Source organism: Dermacentor andersoni, chromosome 9 (genome assembly GCF_023375885.2).
Source record: "Dermacentor andersoni chromosome 9, qqDerAnde1_hic_scaffold, whole genome shotgun sequence".
NCBI classification, from domain to species: domain Eukaryota; kingdom Metazoa; phylum Arthropoda; class Arachnida; order Ixodida; family Ixodidae; genus Dermacentor; species Dermacentor andersoni.
Genome location: NC_092822.1, coordinates 13,941,919 through 13,959,322, shown reverse-complemented (window position 1 = coordinate 13,959,322; position 17,404 = coordinate 13,941,919). Strand labels below are relative to the sequence as shown.

At 46.1% G+C, this 17,404-nt stretch overlaps 2 protein-coding genes across 2 annotated transcripts; one reads left to right on the top strand and one right to left on the bottom strand.

Moving 5' to 3' along the window:
* Nucleotides 1-256: 256 nt before the first annotated feature.
* Nucleotides 257-730, bottom strand: LOC126527467 (group XIIA secretory phospholipase A2-like). Its single transcript, XM_050175299.1, has one exon. It carries the CDS (start codon nucleotides 728-730, stop codon nucleotides 257-259), a length of 474 nt encoding a protein of 157 aa, XP_050031256.1.
* A 7,866-nt stretch (nucleotides 731-8,596) lies between these two features.
* Nucleotides 8,597-9,553, top strand: LOC126527070 (group XIIA secretory phospholipase A2-like). Its single transcript, XM_050174790.3, has one exon. The coding sequence runs from the start codon at nucleotides 8,891-8,893 to the stop codon at nucleotides 9,362-9,364; it is 474 nt and encodes a 157-aa protein (XP_050030747.1). The 5' UTR covers nucleotides 8,597-8,890; the 3' UTR covers nucleotides 9,365-9,553.
* Nucleotides 9,554-17,404: the final 7,851 nt, after the last annotated feature.

Below are 17,404 nucleotides of genomic sequence, written 5' to 3'. Positions count from 1 at the left end.
GATAGATAGATAGATCCTTGGAAAGTATGTGAATCATCCTAAAAGGCTAGCGCATTAAATACCGAAAGCCGGACAAACTCATTTATTTCGGTTTAAAATGTGGAAACAGAACGCACATTATCCCCGGGTGCTTCCTATAATATATGCACACCTTTAAACCTGCTTCAAGTCCGCATGTGGCGAACCTTTTACATATCCCCTGTGCCAGTCAGGTCACCACGCACATGCGGCTGGTTTCACACATACTGCTGGTGCCTTACAGTTCGTCGTCGGATTTGCACACACACGCCTGCTTCTGAGAGTTGATGAAGGGGTCGCAGCCCAGGTTCTTGGTCAAGCTCATGAACAGGTTGGCCGTCGAGACGCACGAGTCCTTGCCGGTCACCACCTTGGTGTCGCAGACGCGCTGCATGCACGCGTCGAAGGCCGCGTCGCATTGCCCCTTGTCCGCCAGGCACGTGTCGTAGCAGAGGTCGTGCTCGTTGCAGCACGCCTCGAAGTCCGGGTGCGGCAGCGCCGACGCCGGCAGCCGGAAGGCCTCGGTGCCGCAGCCGTTCGAAGAGCTCTTGTACTGGGCGCGAGGCGAGGGCCTCAGGGACCGCGGGCAGCGAAACTTGCAGTCGAGGCCCTCGGCGACATCACCTTCGCGACCTCGAGCCATCGAGGATGACCCCAAGACGATCACCAACAGCAGGAGACCGTAGACCGGCGTAGCGTGGAAAGAAGACATGGCAGCGTGGCAGCTTGTTTGTTTGCCTGTTCTTTAGTTTTACGATGACGCTTCTTCTTTGCAGGTCGCTTCTCGAACGCGCGCAATTATGATGACAACGACGATGATGACAATGATGATGATGGCAACGATCTCTATTACGGCACGTGAATTGCCACTTAGTAACAGTCTTCCTTGTTTCGTTCGCAACGTTTCTCGTTCGTCAATCATCATTATCATCATCCAAAAATTTTTTGGTATCTTTTTACAGGGTCTATTGTGGTAGTCCGGCCGGGTCTTCTTGGACACTTTTTACTGGGTTTAGTAGGGGTGGGACCCTTTGTCCAGGGCCCCAACGGCCTCAGCTACCCTGCGTGGTCGCTGCACGAGACCAATTCGGTCCTCGGAGCGGTCGCTTGCCTGCAGTGCCTCCCAATGCTCCGAACTTGGATTTACAATTTTGGGGACTGCTGTCATAAGTTGGCTGGCATTCCCCATGCTGCATGATAGAAGGTGGTCTTTTTGACCGAACCCTGGGCAGTTAGCTGCGTATCTGGTGGGGCTACACTTTACTGCGTAGGTTTAAGTTGGGGAAGGTTCCTGTTTGGAGCTCTCTCCAATCAATGGCCTCCGGCCTCGCGAGGGACTTATGTGGGGAAACATCGTCAACATTTTTTTTTATTCCTTTAGCCGACTAATATACAACTGCACACTTACCTTTAAATTACCCCACGTCTGCTCACGATGTGTTCATTGCGAGAAAGTATTGTGACTGGCAAGACGCGAAAACGAAGATGTCCGGACATGTACGACAGAGCGAGTTTCAACCAAAGCTACTAGAAAAACATTTATCCACGAACGTTGCCTTCACTCAAGCTGTCACTTGCAGCAGCATCTTAAGTAGCACCTAAGCGGAAGGCTCATTGTATCAGTGAAAATTTTTGCCTCCGTCTATTTGAGGAGCCAGTGTTTAGGAGCTCTTTGAGAGGCATTATTTTCTCATCTGCAAGTCATTTTAGACAGAAAGAAGAATAGACACTCTTGGCATATAACAAATATGCTACAACCTCTTCATTAACTTTACAAAACCTAGTGAACGTGTAGAGTTTTTATATATACTTACAATGTTTACAAAGGCGCCGAGTCCTCTCTTATTATTATTACATTATTTGTTTTGTTTAGTTGCCGCTGTTTCCGATGTTGTTACTTGTGCTGTATATTTATTTCTAATCTTTTAAGGAAGCAAAGCATTGTATACCCGCCACGGTAGACCAGTACCTATGGCGTTGTGCTACTGAACTCGAGGTTGCAGGTTCGATGCCGGCCACTGTAGCCACGCAACAGCCGCATTTCGATGTAGGCAGAATGCAAAAACACCCGTTTCCCGTACATTGGGCGCACGTTAAAGAACCCCAGAGGGTCAGAATTAATCCGGAATCTCCCACTACGGCGTGCCTCATAATCAAATCGTGGTTTTGGCCATAACTACCCAAACTCTAATCTAAATCATTGTATTCTACAATGCTGGGATATCAATCCACAAATTTAAGAAGCCATGGGTCGATAATAATGAAGGCGGAAAGCTACTCTGCAAAATTAGAAATAACTTCACTAATATCACGCCCTCTCTTGAAAGTAGTTACAGTCACTTTTTTTTCTCTTTTTTACATTTCGTGGTGACTGAAACACTGCAACTATAGCATCAAGGTATCACTGAAGCTTATATAATTTCAACACATCATAGTAAATAGCGCACATCAGAGAGTTTGGTAACTGGAAGTTGACGAACGTGAATACAAATTAGGACACTCACTGCATTTTTGAGCAGTTGAACAGGTTCCAAGAAGCCAACAAAGTTGCCATGGATACTTCCTGTAGCGTCGACGGCTGCCCATACAGCGCCAGAGGAGTGGGTGAGACAAGGTAGCATTAGTCGAAGTGCATACTGACATGAAGGGAACGAATTGGTGACTGGGCAGAGCAAATTAATCGATGGGGTCAACTCTATGAGCTGCTACAGAAGGCCGGTAGGCGGGCTAGGCAGTGAAGGTGCTCAAATGGCAATGAATTGAGGCCAGTGGCCCGACAGAAGACGCAGAAGGTGGAGGGATGCTGCTCTTTTCTCGGCTCAATAGATTTCGTAGTTCCAGCAGACGCGAGCGAACTTCCAAGACCCAAGCCCCAAGCTGAATGACAAAACGCAAATTTATTTTGGCAGCAACAATCAATCCAAATAAGCACATGAAAGCTTACTGGGCAGTTCGTGCTCTCGCGGTACGTATATATATATATATATATGTATATATATACACCTTTTGATTGGAAAACGCTTTCGCTGACAAGCACTTTAGAGACATTTTCCTACGCATTTTGTAACATTTGCAATGATGCTTGCTGCCTACCTTTATTATTGTTCCTTCTTTTTTTTTAAGGGGGCAAGGGAAGTGGCGTCAAGCTGCTTCCAGGCTTTTCTACCGGCCTCCTCTATTTTGTGTACGTGAAAACTGAATAACCAATGACTAACAAAAACATTGGCGTTAATTTGAATGCTCGTAAATATACAATCGTGAAATACCGTTTCGGCATCGCTTGGGGCGATGCTCGAAGGCGAGAAACACTGTGTCCTCACTCTATGCGAAAAATTTGGCACAACGGATATTTGGGCGAGTTGGCTTAGATTCATGGTTGAGTGCAACTCAAGGGGCGAATTTTGTCGTCCCGTTTTCTTCGCTTTAGTTCCTTAGGCTGTCCCAAGCTACGAAAGTAAAACATTTGTTTTGCGTGGTGACACTACAACTAAAGCGTTAAAGATTATGTCAATAAAGAAGCCATTTCGTGCTTGAAAGTGTTAAGAAATGCAGGAGCTGCCTAATTACTGAAGACACAAAACATAGGGTAGATCGACGAAACTGAAATTTGACATCCACTATAGTGTGGCATAAACATACGAAGAAAACCCGCTGAGAAAAAAAAAATGTGGATCATTCTGTTTTATGAGCTTTCATTCGCATTTCGTTTCGGCGTGATTTGTTACGTCCTGTAAGATAGTTCGACGTGATTTCAAGAACCGAGCGCCCGCGAGAAAATGCCTCGCTTGTACTACGTGAAACCGACCACCTGCTGCCAGCATTGTCGCTGCTGACGCGACGGCCTTTTCGTGAATGGGTGTACGAGAAAAATGTTTGATCACTGGTTCGATCCCGGACACAGCGCCCACATTTCGATGGGGGCGGAATGCAATAAAATTCTGGTGCACCGAGCTTCGCCGCCGCAGCTCTGCAAGCCTCTGGTTTCGTACAACGCTTGTCGACGTAATTACGCTTTTAAACAACTCAACAGCGGCATTTATTTCTTTACGCTTGCGTTCAGTAGCGAGCGTTATAGGGAACGAGAGGCCTCGTGCAGCACTCTAAATTATGCTCTAGATCAGACAGTACAGATTGATAAGGGTAGGTTGCTAGAGTGCCGTAATTGCACGCTAAAGGTGGGTTATACGCGCCTAAATACGATACGGGGCTCGCGGATGTGCCATGGTCAAGCGGAATCCGGAGTCTGCGGCCCGTTAATTCAATAACACGCGTTCCATTCGCACTATCGCTGATCGCCGCCACTTGGGACTTTGCGCCACACTTACATCGTTGCTGGTCGCTGTGGCTTACGGCCGCAGGCACTCGCGTCTTTGTTCCCGCATTATTGCGTTAGATGCTCGAAAAACCCCAGAGGGCGCGTGTTCTGCGAAAGCCGCGCGAAAAGCGGCTGCCACTAAGCTGACTGACAGACATCGAAGTGCAGCCTCCTGATGCAAGAGCTAAACTTAGATGCAGGTTGTGGGGGAATATTCGAAACCTCTAATGGCAAACCGTGCAGTCCTCACTGTTCTAGTTGCATTCTCTTGGAGTGTATAGCGTTCGAATTTTTTTAGTGTTTCTTTTTTTTTTTGCCAATGTACGGAACAAGTGTGTCGTCACTAAAGCCTGTCAGCGCGAAAGAAGACTGCAAGCCAACAACTGCGCGCTTCTCGTTCTAACGCTACGTATATTTAGCGGTAGCTAAAGTCTCAACTCTTCAATATGCGCCGACTAGCCCACCTTTTACCTCTAACAAAAAATAAATTTTGTCAAATAAACGGCGCAGACTTGTACTCGTGTTTACTCTCCTCCAGATTTCTTTTCACGTGGGCTTTTCTCATATCATTATAACTGGCCGTTGCATTTTCAACAAATTTTCTCGCTCTCTACAGCTGTATTCAGCCCAGATTAGTTTGCGTTGTTGTGCATAGAATCCATGCTGCCTTTCTTTTCTTTTCTCGTGAAATTGTTTTGCGAGCAGATTCTAGGGGGCGTTCAGAAGTAGTAAAATTTTCGAATCGAATGTGAAATATTTTTATTTCTACTTGAAGTAGAGATTAAGATATGAGGGGAAATCATTAAAAATAAAAATTAAATGCTTTCCTTCATGCAGACGCACACGGAACTTTGTAAACGAGGAAGAAATGTGTTAATACCATTTCGTTTCCAGATTGTCTTACATGGCACTCTTCAAGTGGCTGGCGGAGTTTACAGGGTTTGGCAACCTCCCGGTGATCATATTAACTCGGATATTCGGACATATTCGAAGTACACGTAGAAACCGAATAAATTATCAAGTTACATGAATCTATATAGAAGCAGAAATGTTTGATTCACATTAAAACTTTTTAGTATTCACCCAATCCAAGAAGGACTATAATATCACATTTAAACTTTCCGGGTGTCAACTGCCAGTGTTCGGTGGGGATGACCTTCAGTGTCACCGGGGCTCGTCCCACAGAAAAGATTGTACACTGCGCTGACATAGAGAATATTTTAAGCAAATTGAAAGCAAACCTAAATGCTGACCGCACTATAGTGACGTAAAGGCTGTGGGGACAGCTTGCCGTCTCCCGTTTGTAGACTGAAGCACGGCAGATTAAGCATTCTAACAACACAGACTGTTTCATTCGCATATCAGGAGCTGCCGCACAGCCTACCGATATACAACAATAACAACTCCTGGAGGCACACAGGCCTCCTACTTAAATGCGCGCATGCGCACGAATGTGCCGACAGTGCATGGTAAAGATAGCGAGTCGAGTTCGCGAGGCGTCCATGATGCGGCGTCCTGCTACGATGGCTAGGAAAGACATTCATTAACAGTAGAGAAAAAAAAAACAACTAGGAAGCTTATCAGCAAGTATGAGACCGGTATAGTAAGTAACGCGGCAACTAAGAACGTCGAACGCAAAGTGAGACAGGCTGAGACAATCTCATGGGCTGCGGCAGTGGAAAATAAACTTGGCATGAGTAACTACCTCAGAGAAAAAAAAGACGAAATTAGGAAATAAACATTTTATGATAAATCAAAGGGAAGCTCTTTTCGAAGCGAGATCAGGATGCGTTCGAACGCGTACATATAAAGCGATGTACTACAAAGAAGAAGAATCATGTCCTTGCTGCAGTAAAGCTAAGGAAACGATGGAACATGTTTTATTAGAATGTGGAGATATGTGCCCAGCGGTTGTTTTAGGCTCCTCTGCTCTCCTTGAAGCCCTGGGGTTCAGTGATAGCAGGGGGAAAGTAAACATGCCCGCAATAGAGATTAGTAAGAGGCGATTGGAAGTTTGGTGGCAGAAAAGTAGGGAGATGGTAAACAACGGAGGGGTGCAAAAACAACGTTCCCAATAGTGGTTCAGAAAAGTTGATCCTGGGAATTGGGTGGGTCTTTGTAAAAGGTAGGTAGGACATTAAGCAAAATAGTATCAAGAGCTTTGGGGCGCAACTGACCGCCCCGTTTCAAAGAGGACGCTCATAGCAACCATCCATCCATCATTCATTCATAAACAGCCTATAAAGCAAAATAACACCTGGCTGCCTGCGCGTCCCTCTTCGCCTCGTGTGCTGGCAGTAAGATGCTTTGCAAATAGTCAACGTAAAGGAGAGCGCAAACATAACACGTAGAAAATTTGTTTTGTGCGCCGTTCGTTGCTTCTGTACATACAGAAAGTAGACTTGTGCAGTTTGTATGGTATTTATTATATGAAGAAATGTAGGGTTTAACATTCAGAAAATGCGTGATGGGTTAGCAGAGTCACCGTAATGCGGAACTCCGGATTGACTGCGACTACCTTGGTTTCTTCAACGTGCACGCAAATCGCGGTACACTAGCATCTTTTTTTGCATTCCGTCCCCATCGGAATGTGGCCGCTGTGACCGGTATCGAACCAGTGATCTCAAATATTTTCTTCGTACACCCATTCTCATAAAGGCCGTGCCGTTAGCAACGCTTTTCCACCTTCGAAATACCTGCTCTTACGGTGCGCTTGTTAAAGGCTTATAATTAAATTTTACGCGCATTCGTGCAGAGGAATGCTGGCAACGAGTGATCAGTTTCACGTTGTACAAACGAGGCAGTTTCTCGCGCGCGCGTGGTGTTTGAAATAATAATAATAATAATAATAATAATAATAATAATAATAATAATAATAATAATAATAATAATAATCAGCCTGGTTACGCCCACTGCAGGGCAAAGGCCTCTCCCATACTTCCCCAACTACCCCGGTCATGTACTAATTGTGGCCATGTCGTCCCGGCAAACTTCTTAATCTCATCCGCCCACCTAAGTTTCTGCCGCCCCCCGCTGCGCTTCCCTTCCCTTGGAATCCAGTCCGTAACCCTTAATCACCATCGGTTATTATCCCTCCTCATTACATGTCCTGCCCATGCCCATTTCTTTTTCTTGATTTCAACTAAGATGTCTTTAACTCGCGTTTGTTCCCTCACCCAATCTGCTCTTATCCCTTAACGTTACACCCATCATTCTTCTTTCCATAGCTCGTTGCGTCGTCCTCAATTTAAGCAGAACCCTTTTCGTAAGCCTCCAGGTTTCTGCCCCGGAGGTGAGTACTGGCAAGACACAGCTATTATACACTTTTCTCTTGAGGGATAATGGCAACCTGCTGTTCATTATCTGAGAATGCCTGCCAAACGCACCCCAGCCCATTCTTATTCTTCTGATTATTTCCGTCTCATGATCCGGATCCGCGGTGCATTAACCTTCGATGCATTAGTTGCAGCCGCCATCACGCAAGCCACATATCTTACTTCCGTGGTTTGGACCAGTCCAAGAGACCAAAGCGAAGAAAACGGGATGACAGACTTCGCCCCTTGAAGTGTCGTTGAGGGGGAATACTGGCGGGGAGCAACGGAGTGGACAGGACAGACGCTCATTTAAAGCGATACTACATGAAGCACCAACTGGCCCAAGGGTGTACGCTTCGTCCCTTGAGTTGCACCCAACCGTGAAACTAAACCAGCTCGCCCAAATCTCAACTCGCTCACATATTTTTTTACGTGGAGTGACGACACAGTTTTGCCGTCATCGTCAAGATTGATGCCGAAACGGTACTTCGCAATCTAAATCCCGAGCATTATAATTAAAGCTATTGGCATTCTTATTTATCGCTGATTAAAGTTTACCTATACTTTTGGAAGAATCAGGGAGAAAATCCTCGAAAGGCTAACGAAGGAAATAGTTTGTAGAACATTTAACATATCCCAAAAGTGTTTATTCTTCTCTTTATGTAAACGCACTTGTATATGAGAAGTTATTGCCTCTGAAAGAATTAAAAAACCGGCTTCTCAAACAGATGGAAAGAAATTCTGTAATAATATGTATCTTCCACTGTAAATGTTGCTTCAGATGCTGTTGTAAGTGATACTTTGAATAAAAGCAACTTAACTGAAAGCAACTGAAATGAAAGCAACTTAACCCGTTGGTCTAGCAACTTTGGTTTACACGGGTTTTGTAAATAGGCGCGCACCTACGTTATTGCGTCTTGTCAGTCACAATACTTTCCCGCAGTAAACGTATTGTGAATACACGTGGCGCAATTTAACGAGCATTGCGAAGCAGCTGTATATTAGCAGGCTAAATATAATAGCAATAAAGAAGGCTTCACGACTTGGCTGGGCTTCACGAACACGGAACGCTGAGCACGAAACAAGGAAGGCGGTTACCAAGTAGCAATTAACGGGCCGTAAGAGATATTGTTGTTATCATCATCATCGCCATCGTCGTCATCGTCATAATAATTGTGCGCGTTCCAGAAACAAACTGCGAAGAAGAAGCGTGATCGTAAAACTGCAAGTTAGCCACGCTGCCATGTCTTCCTTCCACGCCACGCTGGTCTACGGTCTCCTGCTGCTGGTGATCGCCTTGGGGCCTTCCTCGATGGCTCGAGGTCGCGAAGGTGATGTTGCCGGGGGCCTCGACTGCAAGTTTCGCTGCCCGCGGTCCTTGAGACCCTCGCCTCGCGCCCAGTACAAGAGCTCTTCGAACGGCTGCGGCACCGAGGCCTTCCGGCTGCCGGCGTCGGCGCTGCCGCACCCGGACTTCGAGGCGTGCTGCAACGAGCACGACCTTTGCTACGACACGTGCCTGGCGGACAAGGGGCAATGCGACGCGGCCTTCGACGCGTGCATGCAGCGCATCTGCGACACCAAGGTGGTGACCGCCAAGGACTCGTGCGTCTCAACGGCCAACCTGTTCATGAGCTTGACAAAGAACCTGGGCTGCGACCCCTTCATCAAGTCTCAGAAGCAGGCGTGTGTGTGCAAATCCGACGACGAACTGTAAGGCACCAGCATTATCTGTGAAACCAGCTGCATGTGCGTGGTGTCCTGACTGGCACAGGGGATATCTAAAAGGCTCGCCACATGCGGATTTAATGCAGGTTTAAAGGTCTGCATGCATTATATGAAGCGCCCGGGGATAATTTGCGTGCAATTTCCAAACTTTAAACCGAAATAAATGAGTGTGTCTGTGCTTTCGGCTTTTCATTAGAGCGTTATTTTCTACATTGTGGAGCTCGCGTGCGTCGAGCTTGTCAAGTACAGCGTTCGTGCGAGGTCACTCCTATTCTCTCAGTTCTCTCCACCGTCTCCGCGCTTGCCGCTCGCCCTGTGCCAATCGCACAGTGGCGGATAGTGCGAGGGAATTTGATGGCAGTTAAGTTGACTGGGAAATGATTGTCTTCCCTCCTCTCTCACAAGAGCAGATTCAAAAACATGCTAAATACCTACCGCAAGAGAGTCGTGTGCTCAAACCGGAGTTATAAACGCACAGACTTCGAGTGCAGAAACTGTAGCAGGAGAACCGTGCGTTGCGGTTCTGCTGCTGAACATGAACGTACAAGCGAAAGCCGTAACGAAATAATGGCAAATAAAGCAACACTCTATTGGAGAAGAAAGTAAGAACAATTAGGAAGAGGACTGCCTTTAGAATATTTCATTCGAGCTCAACCATATTTGCCAGTAGGTTCTGCTGGAGCACCTTGAAACAAGTACAAGATACGCTCGAGAACAAATTGTCGCAGAAGATAGAACGCCTAGAAGCGCAGAGTTTACTTAATTAAGGAAAATTGGGAGCGGCTGGGCCGAGCGAAAGTGGGGCTGGAGTGCACGCTGAAGCATGAACAAGAACAGTGAAGCTTCTTAGGAAGCATTGCCTGAACAAGCTGGAGGCGGAGAAGCAGCTGCTGCAGAGACGACTAGAGCATCACAGATCAGCACCACACCCGTCTGTACAGCCGGGCGGCGACACAGCAGCGTGGCTGCGGGGGACCGTGCAAGTCTCCCTGCCAAGGTGCATGATGCCCAGCAAGACCACGAGGTCCAGTTCGATCAGGAGAAACATAGCAGAAAATGCGGTTGCAGAACACGATGCAGCTCAAGATGGACCGGCGCGAGGGCATCTGCAGCCTACTTTCAGAGTCGGTGTGGAGCGTGAAGATGGACAAGGAGAGGTATTTCAATGAAAGTTCTGCACATGCTATACGGCTCAGGACTGTGTCAAGTCCAACTCACAACCTATCACCAAACTACTCCAGGCCTCTTATTCTTCTAGGCCTCTTACCTGAAGCCCTGGTGGTGCGCTAGCCAGTCTACTACATCAGGCTGTACGCACATCTGGGTCCCTTAATTATCGCCATACATATGCACATCTGCTTTCTCAACCTAGAGACCTTCCTAGAGACCTAGAGGAAGGCCTAGAGACCTTCCACCTGCATTCCGGCTGCCTTCCTTATTTACAGCAATTGTCAACATGCTGCCACCACACCCTTTTACATTTTCCTCCTCAAAAGCGGCCAGCGTGCACTAATTATCAGGGAAGCGGGTTACCGGTGCAACATCGCTAGGAGCAACTGTGGTGTCATCAATAGCACCGAGCCACTTAAGCTCTAGAAAACCGGCACCACTGAGTGTGCCAGCTGTGGCGTCCCTAATGATAAACTGACTCACTTGTTCATGTGACATTTGAACCACATGTGAGATTGCAACAAGAATGGGTCTTTTTCAAGGTACTTTACTGCGAAGGAAGGGTTACAGGTCACTGGAGTCAGTGGGGTTTGCTACAAGTAGTTGGCGTGTCTCTAGGATCTGTTGATGGCGACAGTATGCTAACTTGGCTTCTTTGGCTGCCCCTTTGTAAGGGCAGTGCCAGGCTGCATGATCATTCAAATAAAAAAAGATCGCTGCAGTTGTTGTGACGGACGATATCTGCGTGTGGCGTCGAACAATTTTTTTTCCCGCGGGAACCATGGAAGATGATTGCCAAAGTAAGCCCTTTATGCATATCACAGAAACGCTAAAAACAGCCTAGCCATACCTCCGAAGTATTCTGCCGATGTTGATGACGCTGTCTGATAATGGTGGCACAAATAATCGTCCACGTGTTTTGGAAGATGACATGACAGTGTAACGACGATGTGGCTCCTCACGAAGCTCACTTTCCTAACCTTTTATTGAGGAGTGCTGCCTACAGGCAACGTACCAGAAATTTTTATTTCTTGCGGTCCTTCGGCGTTGAGTACGAAATTTATGACAAAATGTCTTTGGCCAACACTGAATGATAGGCAGGAAGCGGCATTTGTTGGTTTAGATAAAGAAAACAGGACGAGGAAGAAGGCCGGTACGCGACACGCTTTCTTTTGAAAGCACGGATAAAAGAGAAAGACTGATATGCAAGATCTGCAGCTGTAGATCTGTCACACATTATGATGTAAAGCAAATAAAAAGTACACCTATTAGTTTACATATGACGAGAGTTGTCGCTATAAATTTCAAACGAAGCCTTGGTGGTTTGGGGTGAAGCCCACTTCCAGTTTTCTACCTAGGGTTTCCTCGCTATTGCTGAAAAAGTTTCCGCCAAATAGTATTCCTTTCTGTTGATATGCTCATTCTCGATCTGTTTTGCGCATTTAGATAGAAAATAAACATTTAAAGGGCATTCATATCTATCGTTATTAAAGAGAAAAGCCAAAATTTAAAGTTAACTGCTCTCAATGATTGTTGTACTAAATTCAAAGTATACGCCTTTGAATAATGTGCAACGTCACCATGTCGTGCGCCTGAGGGCTGCGCCAATCTACCACGAGGTTTGCGCGGACGTCCGCTGCAAGCTTCAAATTGTATACGAGGAGACATTGAGACGAGACGCGGTATAGATGGAGTCATTAACAGCTTCCGGTGGCCTTCGTGCCGTCACGTTCGCGTTCTTGTTATACAGGGTTTCCCAGCTAACATTAGCCAGAGTTTAGAAATATGCGAATACCACGTAGCTGGACAAAACCAAGGTAATGTTGTTTGTTGTCGCCTGGAGATACTCAAATTATTTTTTCATTCCGCCTTATTAGATAATTGTTCTATATATTCAACTTCTCAAATATTATATGAAAAGTGTCACTGAGAAAATTGTAGAGAGACATGAAAAACTTCAGATGCAGCTTTCTGTTGCTCAAGACGCGCTACATAAAAGTGTTTCCAGAAGAGGGTTATAGCCCCCCAACAAGTATTACATAAAAGTGTTTTTCCGAGCATGAAAGAAGCCGGTGAATACACGCAAAATGCCTCGAGCGACCAGTCGCGCGGCAATGTGCCATGTCGGGCAATGATGTAGTTTCGATGAAACCCAACTCAGCGGAAGAACTCGAGAAATGCTGCTTCTGCGGTGAAAAGGCTGTAAACGAAGACTTGTAATAACATTAGAAATACAGACGCATATACAGTCATAAGAAGCGAACAAACACTGACACCAAGGACAACACAGGGGAAATTACTTGTGCTTAATACATAGAATAAAGAAACTATAAATTAATGGCAAATGAAAGGGGATGAAAGAACAACTTGCCGTAAGTCAGGAACGATCCCACAACCTTGGATCCTCCTTTCGGGGGATGATCACCCTTCGGCTCGTTAATTACATACAGAGGGTCTCGAATCCCGCAACATTGATGCCTTCAGGTAGCATGTGTGGGTTTATTGACCTGTTGCCTTCACCCAAAAAGATCAAGTTCTCGTGACGCCTGCGGAAGAAAGGATGTTCCACGTCTGCCGCCAAGGTTTGTGAGTGGTGGCGCTGGCTAACACTACCAGGGTCCTGCTAGGAAACATAAATACCCAAGAAAGGGGATGGGGAAACGGCGTCGCGGTAGTGCAATAGGTAAAGCATCGCACGCGTAATACGAAGGTTGTGGGATCGTTGCCCACTTGCGGCAAGTTGTTCTTTCATCCGTTCATTTTCCATTAATTTATCGTTTCTTTATTTCATTTATTAGGCACTAGTAATTTCCTTTGTGTTGTCCTTGGTGTCAGTGTTTGTTGGCTTCTTGTGATATGACTAATAAAAATCGGGCCCCTCGGTTAACCCTCTTTCGTCTCGTTTAGACGTATATACTAGCAACTGGCATTCAACTGATCTTTGTTGCACCTTCACACGAATCAAGAGATAGGAGCGCAAAAATAGAAGAACATCTTTATCTTTTAGCGCAATAATTTGAAATATTATGCGCAAGTTAATATATATGAAGCGAGTAACTAAGAAGTAAAAAATCAACCTACATACCAGGGTGTTTCTCAAACACTAAGTAATGTTTAAAAATCACCTGTGGCATATTGCACAATTTTAATCCTTAAGTTGGTCTACTTGAAGAGGCGGACAAAATTTCCACGAGGAATCAGAATGCAGTCTATTAATTAACGAAAATGACTAATTAGGTTACGTCACATATTGCAATTTACAAACTAGCTCATGAGACTGCAGTGCATATAATTTGAAAAGAAATCTGTCGATGACATCATTTTCGAGGACTGCAACATCAAGCTTCCCGCAAAAATGCGTTGTCGTTCCATGCACTTTTTTAAGACGCCATTTTATGCATTAGAGCACAAAGGTAAGTGGAACACCAATGTATTTGTTCGCAAAACTCTGGAATTAATTTCTCAAAACCCATGTCTACCTGATAATTTGTTACAGTTGGATCTGCTTTGCGAACGCCGAAGCTACGAGTACAATTCGCAAATTGCAATATGTGCCGCAAATTAATTAGTTACAAATGTAATTAGCGAATTTTTCTCAGTAAGTCGAACATGCATTTCTATTTCTCGCCCGAATAATGTCCGCCTCTTTGGGCAATCCAGCTCAAGGACTATAATTGTGCTATTTACCAGAGTTAAAAACATATCGCCTAACGTCTTCGCAGTAACAGCCGGTACAATGTTCAGCGTTCTTGCCATTTATCGTGTTTTCGTTTTTCTTTGGCTGTCGTTATGCGCTCGTTGATCAGTTGTGGCTTTACCGGTCCGTAGAAATGTGGGACGTCGGGTGTGGTATACAGAAGGCCCTTGCACGCCCGCCGGATCGCAGAAGCAATTAGTTGCTCGCATCTCTTTGGAAGAGTCTGAATACGGTCCTTGCACTTAAATGAGAGCGGCCATACTCAAACTGCGAGCGTGATCACGGTATCGCGTTCGTATGTTTTCCCTCCGCATGATCAGAAGTGGAAACGTTGACCCGAAACGGCATCAAGCTTCTAGACATTCCAAAGTGTGAAGGCGCACTGAACATCGGGACGTGAGGTTGCTGAACTCGAAGAAAGAAGAGGCACAACAAACGGGATTCTTTGGCAAGCGACTCCATGTTTGTTGTCCGAAGTACCCGAACCTAGATGGCTCTCGAAATATTCGTATTAGCGCGGCTTTTCTCAGGAAAACATGCTAATCTGCTTAGAACATGCAATCTGCTTAGAAAGAGGAGAATTTGTGTCGGCCTAGTTCCGCAGCTTATATTTTCAGATTAACGCAGGTTAACGCGCGTTGTTCTAGTGGCGTCCTGAGGGGATTGATTCGCTGCCCGAACGAAGATCCGTACTTTGCATTCTTCTTCCCCTTATGCGCAAGTAAGACCGCCCGACGCAAGCTGGTAGATATGCTCGCTTTGTTTGCTTAAATTCTCTCTGACGACTTTACACTTATTTTGTTGTCCTCGAAGTCCGTTTAATCTGACTGAGCTCAAGACCACCTTTCGCGAGTCCCTCTGCGTAATAAAGGGGCGTAACGTGATACAGATGACAGTGGTGTCAGCCTGAAATGCGCGATGCCCACAAGCCCGACAAGTCTACGCGAGTAAGATAAGTTGTATGCAACTGTTGCACTTGCAGACGCTTTGTGTGCTTTGTATATACGTAGAGTCACAAAATGTGAATTCCAACGCTGCACCTCACGCGTAGGCCATGCAGCTACGCCAGCACATCTCCGCTACGCTGAAGCTCACTGTAGTCGTGATTCCTCATTGCTGGAGAGTTCTATTTTAAGCTGCGAGTCAAGTTCATGTAATAGAGGAAGAATCACGATTACTGGGTCACCTTGCAGCGCACAGTTGTCAAGGCAAATCAATCTTTTGTAGAGCGGGCAAAATGCTTTCTTTTTTTTTAAGTTAAACAAATACATAGGTCTCATGTCAGTACTCAATTTGAATGTAGCTCACTTTAAGAAAATAATTTAGGTAGTCACATAGACGAGGTTTAGAGTTTTGCTATGAACCAAAACTAATTACACCTGAAGCATTCAGAGTTTAACGCTGTACAAATCAAGAACATGTGCTCTTCCGATAGATATACCTTGCTTCAAAATAGAGTAATTGACGCGCGTACCCTGTTGAAATGTACGCTGAGTCTCCAGACGTTACTGAGCGTAAGCGTCGACGCGCGGGTTTTTCTTCATCAGTCTCCTGACCTGCCACACCATGTGGCATTACTGCATCCCCCAAAAGAAAAAGAAAAGCGTGGGCTTAATGTGAGAAGGCCGAGAAGGCCTAGGCCGAAGACAAAAGTTATAGTCATAATCATTGTGGCGTGTGGTATAGTCACACGTCATTGAACGACGAGAAACAACAAAAACTAACTGAAACTGCTGAAAACGTCGCCTATTAGGGACCATAGTGTGGTTTTAACCGCACAACGTGTAAACTCTCACAATGCGATTGTCGACGTAGGGGAGGCTGGCTTCCGTCAGAAAGTACTTCATAATTCACTTCACTAAATAGGGTCCGAAGTAGCGGCTCAAAAGTTTCTCGAATAGTCCTTTTCTGCGTATGGGGGTCCAGATCAAAGCTTGATCACCAGGTTGGACTGCTGCTGAAGGGTCTTCTCCATAGCGGTCGCTTCGGCAAGGAGCTCCGCTACAGCCTTCGGCGGGTTCCGAACAAGACGGCCAAACAGCTGTTCCTTTGCGCCTCTCATCAGATGACGCACCTTCTTTTCCGACATGCTCGGATCGGCACGCTGAAAGAGATGCGTCATGTCCTCCCCATACACGCTCTCGTTGGGCTGGTGAACTCGCGACTGAAGGGCACGCTCCGCTCTTTCTTTGCCGCCGATTGGGGCGGGAAGAAGTCTCCAGCAGCTCTCGCTGCAATTAACGCCATGATTGCAGGACACTTTCTCGGTTCTAAAGCATCTGCGAGCACACTCCTCGAAGCTGAAGTAGACGTTCCTGAGTTTCGTGCTGTTGTCCCACTCGTTAAACGCAGATACGCGCTCGAATTCAGCCAGCTAATCATCCACGTCTTCAAACGTGTAGCCATAGAAAGCCGTTGGCACTATTGCGTTTCGCAGCGTCTTATAAATCGGCGTCACCCTTTCCATTGTTCGTATTGGTCGCCGTCATCACTTTTTCTCCGGAAGGTTTCCAAGTTCTGGGGCAATGCCTCATATTTGCCGGATTGTGCGCTGAACTGGAGTGAGGTCCAATTGTGGGGCGGTGTTCTTGCTGCCTAGTGCGGGGTCTTGCATAAGTTGAGCTTACCCAGCAACCTCCACCAAAATTCTGATGAAGTATACGCTGCGTCTCCAGAAGCTAGCACTTGTTGTCCTGAGTGGCCGTGGCACATACACACAGTGGGGGATTGGCCATGAATCGGGTGGCTAAATTAGGTGCGCAAAATAATAATGAGGGAGTTAACAATCTGAACATTGGAGTTTAAAAGTAAACGTTTTGTGTTAGGAGAAAAAAAAAACAGAATCAGAAGAAAACCGGGTATAAAAAAATAATAATAATAGATAAGAGCTAAGAGAAAGCTAACGGTCAGTCTAACATGGGAAATCGATTGGTTCAATACTGAGCGTAAACGTCGTCGTCGTTATTTCCTATCAAGTATGTGGCTCCTACCCACTATAGGGGGATCGGCCAGGAAAGTGTAGACGCGCGGCGCCAAGAATAACTTCGCTCTGTTCTTCCCCAGCCTCCTGGTCTGCCACACCATGTGGAATATTAAATATTGTACGAGTTTATTGGTTATAATTCAGGAATCCCGGACGACCGAGGTAGACATCGCAGTCTC

Coding starts and splice junctions, on each gene's coding strand:
- LOC126527467 (XM_050175299.1), bottom strand. CDS start 730: ATGTCTTCTTTCCACGCTACGCCGGTCTACGGTCTCCTGCTGTTGGTG.
- LOC126527070 (XM_050174790.3), top strand. CDS start 8,891: ATGTCTTCCTTCCACGCCACGCTGGTCTACGGTCTCCTGCTGCTGGTG.